The following is an 18,739-nucleotide window of genomic DNA, read 5'->3' on the forward strand; positions in this document are numbered from 1 at the left end:
GTTCATTCGGATTTCCACTCCCCAAATGCATGACTTTGCACTTCTTGGCATTGAATTTCAGCTGCCATATCTTCGACCACTCTTCCAGCTTCCTTAAATCCCGTCTCATTCTCTCCACTCCTTCCGGCGTGTCCACTCTGTTGCAGATCTTAGTGTCGTCCGCAAAAAGACAAACCTTACCTTCTATCCCTTCCGCAATGTCGCTCACAAAGATATTGAACAGGACCGGTCCCAACACCGATCCTTGCGGTACACCACTTAAAACCGCTCTCTCTTCAGAGAAAGTTCCATTTACCATCACGCATTGTCTTCTGTCAGTCAACCAGTTTGCAATCCAGGTCACCACTTTGGCACTCACTCCCAAGCTTTTTGTTTTATTCACCAGTCTCCTGTGCGGAACCGTATCAAAAGCTTTGATACGTATCAAAAGCTATGCAGAGAAAATGAGGATTGGGAAAGGAGGAAGTTTATATTTGGGCTGTTGAACCCTTGTTGCATTTTCTTGATTGTACCTGAAGACTAGAGAGTGGCCAATGTAACTCCAATATTTAAAAAGGGCTCCAGGGGTGAGCCAGGTAACTATAGACCAGTGAGCCTGTCTTCAGTGCCTGGAAAAATAGAGGAAACTATTCTCAAGATCAAAATCTTAGAGCATATAGAAAGACATGGTTTAATGGAACACAGTCAACATGGATTTACTCAAGGGAAGTCTTGCCTAACAAATCTTCATTTTTTTTGAAGGGGTTAAACAAACATGTGGATTAAGAAAGGTGGAAAGAAAGCAAAACTATTACCGGCATGGTTAAAAGGGAGGTGAAAGAAGCTATTTTAGCCAAAAGATCTTCATTCAAAAATTGGAAGAAGGATCCAACAGAAGAAAATAGGATAAAGCATAAACATTGGCAAGTTAAATGTAAGACATTGATAAGACAGGCTAAGAGAGAATTTGAAAAGAAGTTGGCTGTAGAGGCAAAAACTCACAGTAAAAACTTTTTTAAATATATCCGAAGCAGAAAGCTTGTGAGGGAGTCAGTTGGACCGTTAGATGATCGAGGGGTTAAAGGGGCACTTAGAGAAGATAAGGCCATCGCAGAAAGATTAAATGATTTCTTTGCTTCGGTGTTTACTGAAGAGGATTTTGGGGAGGTACCCGTAATGGAGAAGGTTTTCATGGGTAATGATTCAGATGGACTTAATCAAATCACGGTGAACCTAGAAGATGTGGTAGGCCTGATTGACAAACTGAAGAGTAGTAAATCACCTGGACCGGATGGTATACACCCCAGAGTTCTGAAGGAACTAAAAAATGAAATTTCAGACCTATCATTAAAATCATCCATTGTACCTGAAGACTGGAGGATAGCAAATGTAACCCCAATATTTAAAAAGGGCTCCAGGGGCGATCCGGGAACCTACAGACCGGTTAGCCTGACTTCGGTGCCAGGAAAAATAGTGGAAAGTGTTCTAAACATCAAAATCACAGAACATATAGAAAGACATGGTTTAATGGAACAAAGTCAACATGGCTTTACCCAAGGCACGTCTTGCCTCACAAATCTGCTTCACTTTTTGAAGGAGTTAATAAACATGTGGATAAAGGTGAACCGGTAGATATAGTATACTTGGATTTTCAGAAGGCGTTTGACAAAGTTCCTCATGAGAGGCTTCTAGGAAAAGTAAAAAAAGTCATGGGATAGGTGGCGATGTCCTTTCATGGATTGCAAACTGGCTAAAAGACAGGAAACAGAGAGTAGGATTAAATGGACAATTTTCTCAGTGGAAGGGAGTGGACAGTGGAGTGCCTCAGGGATCTGTATTGGGACCCTTACTGTTCAATATATTTATAAATGATCTGGAAAGAAATACGACGAGTGAGATAATCAAATTTGCAGATGACACAAAATTGTTCAGAGTAGTTAAATCACAAGCAGATTGTGATAAATTGCAGGAAGACCTTGTGAGACTGGAAAATTGGGCATCCAAATGGCAGATGAAATTTAATGTGGATAAGTGCAAGGTGATGAATATAGGAAAAAATAACCCATGCTATAATTACACAATGTTGGGTTCCATATTAGGTGCTACAACCCAAGAAAGAGATCTAGGCGTCATAGTGGATAACACATTGAAATCGTCGGTGCAGTGTGCTGCGGCAGTCAAAAAAGCAAACAGAATGTTGGGAATTATTAGAAAAGGAATGATGAATAAAACGGAAAATGTCATAATGCCTCTGTATTGCTCCATGGTGAGACCGCACCTTGAATACTGTGTACAATTCTGGTCGCTGCATCTCAAAAAAGATATAATTGCGATGGAGAAGGTACAGAGAAGGGCTACCAAAATGATAAGGGGAATGGAACAACTCCCCTATGAGGAAAGACTAAAGAGGTTAGGACTTTTCAGCTTGGAGAAGAGACGACTGAGGGGGGATATGATAGAGGTGTTTAAAATCATGAGAGGTCTAGAACGGGTAGATGTGAATCAGTTATTTACTCTTTCGGATAGTAGAAAGACTAGGGGACACTCCATGAAGTTAGCATGGGGCACATTTAAAACTAATCGGAGAAAGTTCTTTTTTACTCAACGCACAATTAAACTCTGGAATTTGTTGCCAGAGAATGTGGTTAGTGCAGTTAGTGTAGCTGTGTTTAAAAAAGGATTGGATAAGTTCTTGGAGGAGAAGTCCATTACCTGCTATTAAGTTCACTTAGAGAATAGCCACTGCCATTAGCAATGGTAACATGGGATAGACTTAGTTTTTGGGTACTTGCCAGGTTCTTATGGCCTGGATTGGCCACTGTTGGAAACAGGATGCTGGGCTTGATGGACCCTTGGTCTGACCCAGTATGGCATTTTCTTATGTTCTTATGTTCTCATTCCCCCTCCGAGCACATCCCTGGCCCCCACACACACACTCACTCATTCCCCCCTCCCAGCACATCCCTGGCCCCCCACACACACTCATTCCCCTCTCCCCACCCCCCCTCCAGCACATCCCTGGCCCCCACACACACACACTCATTCCCCTCTCCCCACCCCCCTCCCAGCACATCCCTGGCCCCCACACACACACACATTCCCCTCTCCCAGCACATCCCTGGCCCCCACACACACTCACTCATTCCCCTCTCCCCACCCCCCCCTCCCAGCACATCCCTGGCCCCCACACACACTCACTCATTCCCCTCTCCCCACCCCCCTCCCAGCACATCCCTGGCCCCCCCACACACACACACACACACACACACACTCACTCATTCCCCCCTCCAAGCACATCCCTGGCCCCCACACACACACTCACTCATTCCCCCCTCCCAGTACATCCCTGGCCCCCCCACACACACACTCACTCATTCCCCCCCTCCCAGTACATCCCTGGCCCCCACACACACACACTAACTCATTCCCCCCTCCGAGCACATCCCTGGCCCCCACACACTCACTCATTCCCCCCTCCGAGCACATCCCTGGCCCCCACACACACACACTCATTCCCCCCCTCCGAGCACATCCCTGGCCCCCACACACTCACTCATTCCCCTCTCCCCACCCCCCTCCCAGCACATCCCTGGCCCCCACACACTCACTCATTCCCCTCTCCCCACCCCCCCCCCCCAGCACATCCCTGGCCCCCACACACTCACTCATTCCCCTCCGAGCACATCCCTGGCCCCCACACCCACACTCATTCATTCCCCTCTCCCCACCCCCCTCCGAGCACATCCCTGGCCCCCACACACTCACTCATTCCCCTCCGAGCACATCCCTGGCCCCCACACCCACACTCATTCATTCCCCTCTCCCCACCCCCCTCCGAGCACATCCCTGGCCCCCACACTCTCATTCCCCCCCTCCCTAACCCCTCGGAGCACATCTCTGGCCCCCCACACTCTCATTCCCCCCTCCCAACATACTAATCCCTCCCCTCCTGATACCTGGCTGTAGCTGCACAGTCTGAAGATCCCTTTGCTGTTACCCTCCAATGCCCTGCTGCTGGCCTTCCCGTTCCAGGTCTGCCAACAAAAATGTGCTCCTGAGGTATCTATCAACAAGGCTTGCAGCTCACTATTTGAATCCTGCTCTGATTGGCTTACTGCTGCAATATAGGGATAGGGTGTGCCTGCTATGGACAGGCTTCATCGCAGCAGCAGCAGCAGCCAATCACTGTAACATCAGAGTACAAGTCCCGCCCATCAAGCCTAAAAAAACGCGACTGGCAGAAAAAATAGCCCAATTAAAAGCAACCAGCGAATCGGGGGAAAAAAACCCGCGAATGACTAGGAAAAGAAGCCCAATCTCGCGGTAAATAAGCGAGGTTGGCAACACTGGCGCTTGCGCAACGATTCTGAGATGGGCGGAGCACTGTCGCGCGGCGGTTGTGCAATCCTGCGCCTGCGCTCTGGTTGCCCCGCGCATGCTCAGTGTAGCTGTTGGCCACCGGAGGACGGTTTGTTTGTAGTGCTGTGCTCCGATTTTCTTTGGCCTTTCTCCCGCGATCCCGCGGCTCCGGTGCTCTGATGGCCGAGGAAGGCAGGTCTTACACCGGTAAGTGCCTCGCAGTAGCGGTGGGCGACGTCACGGGTTCCCAGAAGCTGAGCGCGCGGTCACCGGTCGCTGTTGGTAGGGGGGGGGGGGTCAGAGCGCCGTGGTGACGTCATAACAGTAACGGCTTTCAGGCTGTGCGTTGCCGTGGTATTTGAGACTATATGACGTCATGCAGCTTTCTGTGATGTATTTATGACAAAAGAGCATGCGTGATGGGTCTAGTTTGTGTGTCGTGACACCCGATTTGTATATGAGGCTGTGTTTTGCCTGCGTCATCATTTGACGACGTATGGTGGTGTCTGATTCTTTGTTTTATTTCTTGTAAATCTGTATGGAGTCCGTTTTCCAAAAACGATCGAGGTGGGGAACACGTGTAAAACAATGGGGCTGAATTTTCAAAAGGTTTTTACACGAATGACTCCTTTTGAAAGTTCACTCCATAGGGTTCGGAGGCCATAGAAAGGTGAGGAGTCATCCGGTGCATCCATTGCCAGATGGGATTAAAGAAACCGTCCTGGCGGCCTTCCCCGGGGAAGGCCAAGCGTGTGCCCAACCATGGTGAAAGCTCACTAGGCAGGACCCCAGGTCTTGTCGTGGCAGAGCACAAGTTTAGTGTGCGAACAGGATGCAGCTACGTGTTCCTGGCAGCATTTCACCCCTACATTATTATCAACTAGAAATATATAGAAATATACTCTCTCCTCTTTCTAGCTCAGTACTTCTTCAGACAAGGTGCATCTCAGTGCCATAGCAAGTGGAGCGAAATCCAATATCCACCCATCCTTTAGTGTCAGTTTATGAAAGGCTTATAGCACCCGAAACCTCCGGTAGCCGAAGCACTAGTGCCATGGGATCTTAATGTGATGCTCCTGCAGCATGTGAAGCCACCCTTTGATCCACTAGAGTTGATCATCTGGAAAATGTTATTCCTTGTTGTGGTCACATTGGCTAGGAGAATTAGAGAGCTTATTTTATTTATTTATTTATTTGTTGATTTTTATATACCGACATTCGTCGGAACATCATGCCAGTTTACATTGTATCAAAATAACAAGAGAGAGAGAAATACAATAAAAAGGGAAGGGGGGAGCAGTAATGAAGGAGGAGAGAGGACAGCAGTAGGAAGGATAGGGAAAGAGAGAAATTTGATAGGAACATTTGAAGAAAATAAATTAACAATAGACATGTACAGGTGGACTGGTAGGTACCAGACCAGTGATGGCAGTGGCAGGGGGGGGGGCCCCCAATGGTAGGGTATGCTTAAAGGAGGGTGAGGGGAAACTTTTATAACAGAATTTAGGCATCATTGCTTAGGGGGGAGAAACACTATTTCCTGTACGTACCCGGATCAGTCCAGGTTGAGCCTCCTTTCCAGCAGGTGGAGACAGACTAAAACTTGCAGGATGCCCTATATCAGGACAGAGCCTATCCTCTCACCCTTCAGTATTCGTCTGTCTCCAGCAGGTGCATCATCTCTCCTTCGGTTCTCTGCTGTAGGCTAGTCAGCCTCTTTATTCTCTTTAGGTTCAAGCAAGTATTTCTTTTGGTTCTTGTTTAAAAAAAAAAAATTATAGAAAGTGAATCTGAAGGAATTTTTGCCTTCTTTAGTGCCTTTTTGTGTGGGAGACGTCCGTCTCCCAGCTCTTGCCCGGCTCAGGGGGGCTTGTCCCCTTTTGCAGGAGGGGGTTCCCTGCATAGTCCTGAGTCCGTGTACGCTTCCAGGTGTGGGGACCGATGCTCTCTGGGCCTCGTTCCCCCTCTGGCCGCCGAGAGGGTTTTGAACCCGCTGCTGCGCTCAGTAAAAAAAAAAAAAGGAGTTTCAAAGTTTTAACTTTCAATAAGTTGCAGGTACTCGCCTACCTCTAACTTATTTGCAGCAGTTGACCAGCTTTTTTAACTTTTTTTGGTCAGTATAGGATTAGAACCGGCAGTCAGAGAAGCAGAAGGCAGCAGGTTCCCGCCTGCTCTCACCTGCTGTGCAGGCTGTCAATCAAGCTTTGTTTTTTCAGCTTTTTTTTTCCTCAGCCGAGGTTGCTATGTCCCGACTGACAGCCTTTGTTTCTTGGGCTGTCCTCCTCGCGTTTTTAGCGGCAGGGCCTCTTGCACTGCTTGTCTGCTGGTTGGGGAAGGTCCCTCCTTGGCAGGACAAGCAAATTTAGCCCGGGGCTCCACTCCTCCCGGCATGGCTAGGCCTTTCCCGGGTCGGCAGAGCCCGGGAACGGCCGCCATCTTTGATTTTTCGTCGGGGCCGGTTTCAGTGCTCCCTGGGGCTGGGGGGCTGGATTTTTTCGATTTAACCCCTGATTTGGCCCCCATGGGTCCCCAGGAGAGGAGTCCTGACCTTCTCTCGCTCCCCCCCCCCCCCCCCCCCCCCCCCCCCCGCGGTAAATCCAGGGTCCCTTTTCCGCGGATTTCGTCGTCCTCATGCACAAATCTTATTTAGCTAGCCTGCATGAGATGGATGAAAGCCCCCCCCCTTTGCCCCCCCCGTCTAAAATCCCTCACTCAGCACCGTTGACCTCTGGACCGGCTACGGAGCCTCAGGGACCAGTTCGGGTGTGGGTGGTCCCGGGGGTGCCCCCTCCTCCCCTCCCCCGGTGCCTCCTGGGTCCTCAGACTCCGCTGCTTCCTCGGATTCGGCAGATGCCCCCCCCCCCCAGAGGGGGATGACCCCAGAGCCCTTCGTCTTTTTCGTAAGGAGGAGCTAGAGCCCCTCCTCCCTTTCGTTTTGGAGGAGCTGGGTCTGGAAAGTCCCTCTGTGGATAATCTCATGGCCTCACTTCCTAAGGATATGAACCCGGTTTTGGGAGGTCTCCGGGCTCCGGCCTTTCCCTTCCACCCCATGCTTAAGCTCCTTATCCTACGGGAATGGGCGGTTCCTGAGGGTTCGCTCCAGGTGGGCCGTGCGATGGATAAGCTCTATCCCCTCCCGGAAGACGGCTTGGAGCTGTTGTGGTATCCATCAGTGGATTCTTATGTTTCTGCAGTGGCCAAGCACACCACGATCCTGGTGGAAGGTTCCATGGCCCTAAAGGATGCGCAAGATCGTAAGCTGGAGGCTCACCTGAAGCACATCTTCGACGTCCTGGCCCTCGGGGTTCGGGTGTCTTGCTGTAGCAGCCTCATGATGCGGGCAGGCCTCCAGTAGGTCCAACAGTTACTCTGCGCCCGGGAGCTTCCGCCAGGTGAGGCAGTACAGGCCGAACGTCTGGAGGCGGTAATCGCTTACGTGTCGGACGCCCTCTACGATTTGGTCCGTGTCCAGGCGAAGGCGATGGTTTCAGCAGTGGCTGCCCGGAGGCACTTTGGCTTCGCCACTGGTCGGCTGATCAGTCCTCGAAGACCTGGCTGGGCACGCTTCCCTTCAAAGATAAGATGCTCTTTGGTGAGGACCTCGACAAGCTTATGGACTCCTTGGCTGACAACAAGGTCCATAAACTTCCAGAGGACCGCCCTAAGGCTTCTCTGTCCTTCACGGCCTCTTGCTTTCGCTTCAGGGGTCAGTGTCGCTTCGCAAGGGCGGGGCGGTACTCCTAGAGGGTCTTCTCGTGCGCAGTCCTGGTCGCAGCCCTTTCGTGGCAGACGGCCCTTTCGCGAGGGCCAGCCCGTGCGTACCACCGCTAAACCTGCCACACAATGAAGTTCAGCCGGCCCATCCCTCTGTTCCTTACCTCGGCGGATGCCTCTCCCTGTTTTTCGAGGAATGGGTCAAAATCACTTCGGATCAGTGGGTCCTCAACATTATCAGAGACGGGTACGCTTTCGACCTCGTCAGGGAACTTCCAGATCTCTTTTTGTTCTCCCCTTGCGGCCAGGCCAAGAGGGATGGGGTGGTCCAGACTCTGTCCAAGCTTCTGGATCTGGGGGCGGTGGTCCTAGTCCCAGAAAGGGAAATTGGCGCCGGCCAGTATTCTATTTACTTCACCGTGCCCAAAAAGGACGGGTCCTTCCGCCCAATCCTGGACCTCAAGAGGGTCAATCGGGCCCTCAAGATCCCTCACTTTCACATGGAAACCCTGCGGGCAGTCATTGCGGTGGTCCGTCCAGGAGAGTTCCTTGCTTCCCTCGATCTCTCAGAAGCATATTTTCATATCCCCATCCACCGCAACTACCAGAAGTTTCTCCGATTCCACATTCTCAACCAGGACTTCCAGTTTCGAGCTCTCCCCTTCGGCCTCGCGACAGCTCCTCGCACCTTCACGAAGGTAATGGTAGTAGTGGCTGTGGCCTTGCGCCAGGAAGGGATTCTCGTCCATCCCTATCTGGACGATTGGCTCATCCGGGCCAAGTTGGAGACTTCTTGCCGGCGGGCGGTGGATCGAGTCCTGGAGCTCCTTGCCTCTCTCGGGTGGATAGTGAACTTTTCCAAGAGCAGGCTTCAGCCCTCCCAGGAGTTGGAATTTCTGGGAGCACACTTTGACACCCGAGTAGGCAAGGTTTTCTTACCTCGGACGCGAGCCCTCAAACTGATCGGTCAGGCTCAGAATTTGATTGCGCTGTCTTCACCGACGGCCCGGGATTATCTCCAAATCCTGGGCTTCATGGCTTCTACCATCGATCTGGTCCCCTGGGCTTTTGCTCATATGCGTCCATTACAGAAAGCTTTGCTGTCTCATTGGCAACCAGTGTCGGAGCAGTTCCACGTAGTCCTTCCCTTCTTGGGGTCTACTGCCGACGAATTACAGTGGTGGCTGTCCCTTCCTCATCTCCTACAAGGGATGCCTCTTCAAGCTCCACAGTGGACGATAGTAACCACGGACGCCAGCTTGTTGGGCTGGGGTGCGGTCTGCCTATCTCAGTCCAGTCAGGGGACATGGTCCCAGACTCAGTCGCGCTGGCACATCAATCGACTGGAAACTTTGGCAGTCCGCCTGGCCCTTCAGGAGTTCCTTCCTCTGATCCGCGACAAGGCTATACGAGTCCTGTCCGACAACACCACAGTCGCCTACATCAATCGCCAAGGGGGCACTCGCAGTCCCCTGGTAGCCTTAGAAGCCAGCCGCCTACTCGCTTGGGCGGAGCGTCACCTACAGTGCCTTGCGGCCTCTCACATTGCCGGAAAAGACAATGTTTAAGCCGACTTCCTCAGCCGGCAGTTGCTCGATCCGGGAGAATGGGAACTCTCTGATGCGGCAATGGCTCTGATAGTGGACAGGTGGGGTCCTCCTCATCTCAACTTCATGGCGACTCTGCGCAATGCCAAAGCCAATCGGTTCTTCAGCCATTGGAGGGAACACTGCGCAGAGGGCGTGGACGCTCTGGCTCTCCCTTGGCCGGCGGATGTGCTTCTGTACGTGTTCCCTCCCCCCCCCCATGGCCTCTGGAAGGGAAAGCTCTCAGGAGAATCGAACTCCACCGGGGTCCAGTGATTCTTGTCGCTCCTGAGTGGCTGCGAAGGCCGTGGTTCGTGGATCTCATCAATCTGGCGGTAGGCGGGCCCCTGCGCCTCAGTCATCTCCCTTGTCTCCTCCGGCAGGGGCCTGTATTTTTCGACCAGGCCGATCGCTTCTGTCTAGCGGCCTGGCTTTTGAACGGCGTCGCCTGAGGCGCAAAGGTTATAGGGAGGAGGTCATCTCCACCCTGCTGCGAGCCCGGAAGCAGTCGACTTCTCTGGCCTATATGCGCATCTGGAAGGTCTTTGAGTCCGCATGTACGGAAGCGGGCGTCCCGGCACGCTCCGCCTCGATTCCTTTGGTTCTTGCTTTCCTTCAGAAGGGTCTCTCTAAGGGTGTCTCCTTCAGTTCCTTACGCGTTCAAGTCTCTGCGCTTGGCTCTCTCCTGGGTCGGGTGGATGGTCATGCCTTGGCTGCTCACCCGGACGTCATTCGTTTCCTGAGGGGCGTTGGACACCTCCGCCCTCCCTCTCGGGCCACATGTCCATCTTGGAGTCTCAACCTCGTCCTTCGTGCTCTCTGTGCGGCTCCCTTTGAGCCTCTTCGCCACACTACGCTCAAGGATCTTACTCTTAAGACTGTCTTTCTAGTCTCTATCTCCTCTGCTCGTCGTATTTCCGAGCTTCAGGCGCTGTCCTGTCAGGAGCCCTTCTTGCGTTTTTCTGATTCCGGGGTCTCTCTCAGGACGGTTCCTTCCTTCTTGCCTAAGGTTGTCTCCGCTTTTCACGTCAACCGGTCGGTAGAACTCCCTGCGTTCTCTCCGGAGGAGATTGCGGGTACGGCTGGGGGCGACCTCCGTCGACTGGATGTCAAGCGAGTCTTGCTTCGTTATCTTCAAGTCACCAATGACTTTTGCGTTTCGGACCATCTCTTCGTCCTTTGGAGTGGTCCCAACCGGGGTAAACAGGCTTCTGAGACCACGATTGCGCGGTGGTTGAAGGAAGCCATTTCCTCGGCATATCTTTGTCAGGGTCGTCCACTTCCTGGGGTCTGAAAGCCCATTCTCTGCGTTCTCAGGCTACTTCTTGGGCGGAGAGTCAGTCTGTCTCGCCGCAGGAGATTTGCAGGGCTGCCACTTGGACGTCACTGCATACTTTTGCTCGGCACTACCATCTGGATGTACACGCTCCGGTGTTCGGTTCCTTTGGGCGGCAAGTGCTTCGAGCGGGACTGTCTCGGTCCCACCCAGTTTAGGGAAGCTTTGGTACATCCCACTATCTGGACTGATCCGGGTACGTACAGGAAAGGAAAATTAGTTCTTACCTGTTAATTTTCATTCCTGTAGTACCACGGATCAGTCCAGACGCCCTTCTCTGTCTGTCTTCTGCCCTCTCGAAGCTTGTTTTCTTGCAGGTCTGCAGATTTCATATTTTCCTTGGTGCAAGATTACTGAGCATTTACACCGGAAGCCTTGCTGGTTATTTTATACCAAGTTTATGCAAGAGCGTATAGGTATACTATGCTTCTACATTAGTCTATGGTTGCTCCGTTGAGCTTTTGGTTGCTTGCTTGATCCTATTCTTGGTTTTATTGTTTTCTGCTTTGACATACATTATACTGAAGGGTAAGAGGATAGGCTCTGTCCTGATATAGGGCATCCTGCAAGTTTTAGTCTGTCTCCACCTGCTGGAAAGGAGGCTCAACCCACTGCCTGGACTGATCCGTGGTACTACAGGAACAAAAATTAACAGGTAAGAACTAATTTTCCTATTTTGGAGTCTTTGCTTGGGGTGAAGAAAGGGGGAGAAAAGGAGAGGCAGAGAGGAGGAGGGGGGAAAGGGTGGGCTGCGGGGTTAAAGTCAAGCTAAGTTTGGTCAATGTCTGGGTATGCTAATGTAAAGAGCCAGGTGTTGAGCCCTTTTTTAAATTTAGACAGGTTCTAGACGGAGGGCCGAGGGCAGGGTGTTCCATAGGGAAGGGCTGACAATAGAGAAAGCCCTTTCTCTGGTTGAGGTGTGGTGTGCAGTTTTTAGGGAGGGGGTGTATAGGGTACCAGCAAGGTTGGATCTGGAGGGGCGGGTAGATGATCGGAAAAGAGGTGCATTCTCTAGCCAAGTGTGATTTTGATTGTCCAATAAATTGTGGAGGATGGTGAGTGTTTTGTATTTTATGCGTGAGGTTATGGGTAACCAGTGGAGGTCTTTTAGGATAGGGGTAATATGATCCGATTTACGTGCGTTTGTTAGGATTCGGGCATTAGTGCATGAAGAGACCACATCTCTCCCATTCTAAAAAATCTATACTGGCTACCAATACGTTTCAGAATTCTACACAAATCCTTCACCATCATCCACAAAACCATCCATAACCAAGCCCCTCTCAACCTTCAATTCCCACTCAAACTACACACCTCATCTCGACCTATCAGAGGTTCCCTGCACGCTCCCCCAACCAAATCCACACTCCATCTAGCATCCAGAGAACGGGCTTTCTCCACTGCGGGACCTACCATATGGAATGCTATCCCTCCCGAACTCAGACAAGAACCCTGCCCATTGACATTTAGAAAAAGGCTTAAGACTTGGTTATTTAAACAAGCCTTTCCTGGCGTGTAGCCAGATGGACTCAGGACAAATGGGATAGTATCCGCGTGCTAGCAGTTGGAGACGGATCTGACGTCAGCACGGGGGCGTGTATATATCCCCACAGGAAGCGCAGCTGTTCAGTAATTTCCGTCTCCAAAGCAGTTTGGAGTGCCTGCACGCTGGTTCAGCGTGCTTTCCAAGACTACTTTCATTTTTGTTTTCTTCTCTTCTAGATTCTACTTTACGACCAAGAGACAGTTGAAACTTCGGCAGCGTATCCAGTATCTGTTGGGAACCAGTCGGCCGTTAGCTTGGGATTATCTGCAAGTTCTGGGTCTCATGGCCTCCACTCTGGACGTGGTGCCTTGGGCACGAGCCCATATGAGACCACTACAGCATTCCCTGCTCTCTCGCTGGAGCCCCCATCACCGAGCCTATTCCACGCACCTCCCTCTACCGGTCCATGTTCGGACCCAGCTGCGGTGGTGGTTGCGGTCCGACCACCTGAGCAGGGGGTCGCGGATGTCCTCGCCCACGTGGATCTTGCTCACCACGGATGCCAGCCTAAGCGGCTGGGGAGCACATTGCGAAGAAAATCGCCACCCAAGGGCGCTGGAACAGGGAGGAGTCCACATGGAACATCAATCGCCTGGAAGCCCGGGCAGTCAGACTGGCCTGCCTTCGTTTCGCTCCACGGCTGCGGCACAGAGCTGTCAGAGTGATGTCCGACAACGCCACCACGGTGGCCTACATCAACCGTCAGGGCGGAACCAGAAGCCGACAGGTATCTCTAGAAATCGCCCCACTCATGGTTTGGGCAGAGGCGAATCTGCGGGACATCTCCGCCGTCCACATTGCCGGGAAGGACAATACCACAGCAGACTTCCTCAGCAGAGGAAGCCTGAATCCAGGCGAGTGGCAGCTGTCCCCCACAGCTTTCCAGTTGATTGTCGATCACTGGGGGATCCCGGCCATGGATTTACTGGCAGACAAGTCCAATGCTCAGGTACCCAGATACTTCAGCCGCAGACGCGACCCGTGCTCGCACGGCATCGATGCTCTGGTCCAGCCGTGGCCTCCGGGGACTCTTCTATATGCCTTTCCCCCGTGGCCTCTACTGGGTGCCCTCATCCACAGGATTCGGTCACACCAGGGCCTAGTTCTTCTGGTGGCCCCGGACTGGCCAAGAAGACCCTGGTACGCGGACCTCAGACGCCTGCTGGCAGGGGAGCCTCTCCCCCTGCCTCCTCTCCGGGACCTTCTACGTCAAGGTCCCATTCTGCACGAGGATCTGGCTCAGTTCTCTCTTACGGTCTGGCCATTGAGAGGGCTCGACTGAAGAAATAGGGTTACTCGGGGCCTGTGATTAATACACTCCTCCGGGCTCGCAAGTTTTCCACATCCCTCACCTACGTAAGGATCTGGAGAATCTTTGAAGCATGGTGCGACTCTCATGGCACCAGTCCACATGCCGCCACTATTCCTATTGTGTTGGATTTCCTGCAGGATGGGCTTCAGAAGGGTCTCTCCCTCAGCTCCATCAAGGTTCAGGTAGCGGCACTATCGTGCTATGGGCCCAGGAGAGGTGGCAAGACTATCGCCAAGCACCCTGATGTTTCTCGTTTCCTGCAAGGCGTCAAGCATATTCGTCCGCCACTAAAGTGGCCTATACCCTTCTGGAACCTTAATCTGGTTCTGGATTTCCTTGCGGGATCCACCTTCCGACCCCTTCGGGGCTTGTCTCTACGGTCTCTAACCCTGAAGTTGGTATTCCTGCTGGCCGTATGCTCCGCACGCCGCATCTCTGAACTACAAGCGCTGTCCTGCCGTGATCCCTTTCTACGTATCACTTCGGAGTCTATCCATCTTCGGACGGTTCCCTCCTTTCTCCCTAAAGTGGTTTCACAATTTCATCTTAACCAAACCATATCCTTGCCTACCACGGTAGGTTTGAAGAAATCTGAAGAAGGCCGTTTATTACGCCATCTCGACATCGGCAGATTGCTGCCCAGGTATCTGACAATGACTCAAGACCTGCGGAAAACAGACCATCTGTTCGTCCTACACAGCGGGAAGAAGCAAGGTGAAGCGGCCTCTCGGCCCACCATTGCCCGCTGGATTAAAGACGTGGTCAGAGCCGCCTACGTGGCGGCTGGGAAGGCTCCGCCTCTACAGGTTAAGGCTCATTCTACCAGAGCCCAAGCGGCGTCTTGGGCTGAATCCCGGATGCTGTCACCGGCGGACATCTGTAAAGCGGCGACATGGTCCTCCCTCCATACCTTTTCTCGGTTCTACCGTCTGGATGTCCAGGCCAGGGAGGACTCGGCTTTTGCGAGGGCGGTCCTACATGGTCCTCAGGCAGCCTCCTGCCCAGGCTGGGAGTAAAGCTTTGGTACATCCCATTTGTCCTGAGTCCATCTGGCTACACGCCAGGAAATGTTCAGATTACTTACCTGGTAATCTTGTTTTCCTTAGTGTAGACAGATGGACTCAGCATCCCGCCCAGCTGCCTGTGTACATGGGTTTTCACTGATTCCAGGAAGCCTTTGACCTTTGTTTTCCTAAGAGCGTACACTCTGCCTATATCCACGCCTTCCGGTTGGGAAGGCTGGCGGTCTCCAGCCACTGTCAATCGGTCAGGGGAGGCCTGTTTTCACTTTTTTCTTTACTTTTCATTGAGCGTCAGTACACACATCCATAACAGCTTTTGCAAGGAAGATTACTGAACAGCTGCGCTTCCTGTGGGGATATATACACGCCCCCGTGCTGACGTCAGATCCGTCTCCAACTGCTAGCACGCGGATACTATCCCATTTGTCCTGAGTCCATCTGTCTACACTAAGGAAAACAAGATTACCAGGTAAGTAATCTCAACATTTCCCGAAACTCACTGATTCACCATTTCAACCATTACTGTACATTCAGCACTATGTAAATAATTGCTCTTATTGCCATTGAGTTACTTATGCTTTGTTCTTCCTCTTCCCCCAGTTCCAGCACCCCTGTTTCATTGTAACTTCTGCTTCTCTTCGCTATGTTAATATCTAAGGTTTATTGTTCCCCTGTTCCATGTAAACCGACCTGATATCATGAATGCCGGTATAGAAAAGCACCAAATAAATATGCAGTTCTTCCACAGTAGGGTGGTGCTCTTCCTCCACCCCAAGTTTCTTCCAAAAGTCTCTTAATATAAATCAAGCCATCGTTTTACCTCCATTCTTTCCAGGGCCGCCCGCACATGAAGGGGAAAAGGCCCTTCATTTTTTGGACTATAAAAGAGCCTTAGCTTACTACCAAAAGAGAACTTAGCCACACTATCAGGCCTTTGATCCAAACCATTTGGGCATAGCACTTGCCTAATGCACGCTATCGAACTGGCTAGCAGACTGTATTGCACATTGTTATGCTCTCGTTGGCCTCCAGATCACAGACTCTAAGACTAATCAAGTGAGAGCCATGGCTGCGTCAGCGGCTCATCTACAATCCGTACCAATCGAGGACATCTGCAGAACTGTTAACTTGGTTGTCAGTTCACACTTTCACATCTCACTACTGCTTGGGCAATCTGTAAAGAAGTGACAGTAAATTTGGACAAGCAGTTTTGAGCAACCTGTTCACCCAGTAGTCCACTGGGATCCTCAAGTTGAGATGTGCTCCACTGCACATCTCAGCTTGAGGATCCCCATGTGTCCTGGCTAATTAAGCCTTGCTTGTCGGAGGAGAAAGCAAGTTTGCTTTCCATAATTGGTGTTCTCCAAAGACAGCTCTAAAATTGGCCACCCATGCAATAACTCCTACATATGCTCAGTAGCGTAAAATCTTTGTGAGATAAGAGAGAAGGGTCCATTCAGCGCTGTCAGATGATGTCACCCATATGTCATGGCTTATTCATCCTTGCTTTCTTGTCCCATTCCTAAAACTTAGGTTCAGCATTGCTTGAGTCAACTCAGCCGGAAAGATAAGAATTTCGTTGCCTTTCAGTTTCTGCCATATTCCAGTGATACACAAATTATTCCTCTGACCTTGGTTTTTCATATCTTCCTGCTTGTCCATTATTGATTTTAATTTCTTTTTGAGGATTCCAGTTTTTGTTCCTGGCTGCTGTGAGTATTTTTTATTTTTCTCATCTGCTATGAATTCAGACTGCTCTTTCACTGTTGATACTAATTAGGGTACCTTCTTCTTGATGATGGTTTCTAATTTGGAATCCAAGTTGGCAGTTATCTGTTTACAAGTTGTTCCATGATTTCTTACACTGTGTCAGCTAGCCCTGAAACCAGAATAACATCAGGTTGGTCCTCTACACTGGATTGGTGATCTTTGACTCGGCTGTCTTTCAGGTCGATACAGTACAGTGCACTCCGACGGAGCGCACTGTCAGCCTGCTCTTGGACGCGCGTTTTCCCTTACCCCTTATTCATTAAGGGGAGGAAACCATGCGTCCAACCCGCGGCACCTAATAGCACCCTCAACATGCAAATGCATGTTGAGGGTGCTATTAGGTATGCGCGCAGGATACAGAAAGTAAAATGTGCAGCCAAGTCGCACATTTTACTTTCAGAAATTAGCGCCGACCCAAAGGTAGGCGCTAATTTCTTCCGGCATGATATTAAGTCGGAGGGTGCACAGAAAAGCAGTTTTTACTGCTTTTCTGTGCACCCTCCGACTTAATATCATGGCGATATCAAGTCGGAGGTCCCGAAGAGTAAAAAAAGTAAAAAAAAAATCGAATTCGGCCCGCGGCTGTCGGGCCGAAAACTGGACGCTCAATTTTGCCGGTGTCCGGTTTCCGAGCCCGTGGCTGTCAGCGGGCTCGAGAACCGATGCCGGTAAAATTGATCGTCGGCTGTCAAACCCGCTGACAGCTGCCGCTCTTGTCAAAAAGGAGGCGCTAAGGACGCGCTAGTGTCCCTAGCGTCTCCTTTTGCCCGTTTTTACCGCCGGGCCTAATTTAAATTTAGAATCGCGCGCACCAGGAGAGCGGGCGTTCTCTGCCACATAGCTGGAAGAGATTTTATTTTTATTTATTTAAGGTTTTTCTATACCGGCATTCATGATAAGATCATATCATGCCGGTTTACATATAACAGGGGGTGCAAAAACTGTTCTTTTAACAAGTGCAACGGAAGCAAAAGTTACAATAAAACAAGGTTGTAGAACTGGGAGAGGAAGGAAATAAGGATAGTAGCGTAAAAATTTACAGAGGTAACTTATTTACATTGTGCAGTGATGTCTCTTTATGGATATTAACATTGTGCAGTGAGGTCTCTCAATGGATATTTGACTCCGGAAAGGCTTGCCTGAATAGCCAAGTCTTAAGTTTTTTTTTGAATGTTGGTAAGCAGATCTTTAAATCTTTTTTTGAATGTTGGTAAGCAGATCTTTAAATCTATACCTTAGCTTTTATTCAGGTTATTTCAACCAATTTATAGTAGTCGAAATATAAGGAAGTTAATTTGTGGTTGTCTTGCCAGTCAGCTTACCTGCTCAGAACATCATGTGGCCTCCTCTATCAGGGTTCAGGTTTAACACACGAATTGGAGAGGGATGAGGATATAGTTGGTGGGAATCCACTTTTAGTCACAGTTCCCTTCTACCCGGACAGTAACTGGAACATGAAACTGTTTGGGTTTTTTTTGCAATTGAGAATCTGTCGTTTTTGGAGCAAAATATTTGTATAGTCTCTGATATATCTTAATCCGTCCAAGTTAGCTGCAAGAAGTTTCTTTCTTTGAGACCCGGAATAATTTTTTTTTTTTGTAATTCTTTATGTATCATTATTTTCCATAATTAACAAAGCAGTTAGTTTACTTAACATTATTCCAAACTTACATATTCGTATCTGAAGAAAGACAATAGTAAACCATATAATCTACTTATAGTGTATAAAGAAAAAAACAAAGGGTCATTACGGTAAAAATGGGACCAATATTCAATGTTCAAGAAACTTAGAAAGAGAATACCATCAGCCTCTATCTTTATACCACCTGTTATAGTTGGATTAACTGATTTCTACTTTATTTTTATCCAGATAATTTTTCATGTCCTTGGGTTCATAAAAAATAAATCTATTTCCTTTATGCCTCATTAGGCATTTGCAGGGATACCTAATATTAACCTGAGCACCCATATCTCTGGCTTCCTTAGCTAATCCCACAAAGACTTTCCTACGAGTCTGGGTATCTTTAACTATATCGGGGTAAATCCATAGTTTTTGACCATAGTAAAGCTTGTTACGGTTCTTTAGGAAAATCCTAAGAACTAAATCTCTGTCAG

The 18,739-nt window shown here is 50.1% G+C and overlaps 1 protein-coding gene across 1 annotated transcript in view; it reads left to right on the forward strand.

Annotated features, from left to right (window-relative positions):
• The first annotated feature begins 4,366 nt into the window (after window positions 1-4,366).
• Window positions 4,367-18,739, forward strand: part of NXF1 (nuclear RNA export factor 1) — a 113,944-nt gene continuing 99,571 nt past the window's right edge. Inside the window, exon 1 of the mRNA XM_029614832.1 lies at window positions 4,367-4,545. Within this exon, the coding sequence (XP_029470692.1) occupies window positions 4,518-4,545 (28 nt within the window). The 5' untranslated portion in view covers window positions 4,367-4,517. The remainder of the gene's footprint in view (window positions 4,546-18,739) is intronic.

This window comes from Rhinatrema bivittatum, chromosome 8, assembly GCF_901001135.1.
Source record: "Rhinatrema bivittatum chromosome 8, aRhiBiv1.1, whole genome shotgun sequence".
Lineage (NCBI taxonomy): Eukaryota > Metazoa > Chordata > Amphibia > Gymnophiona > Rhinatrematidae > Rhinatrema > Rhinatrema bivittatum.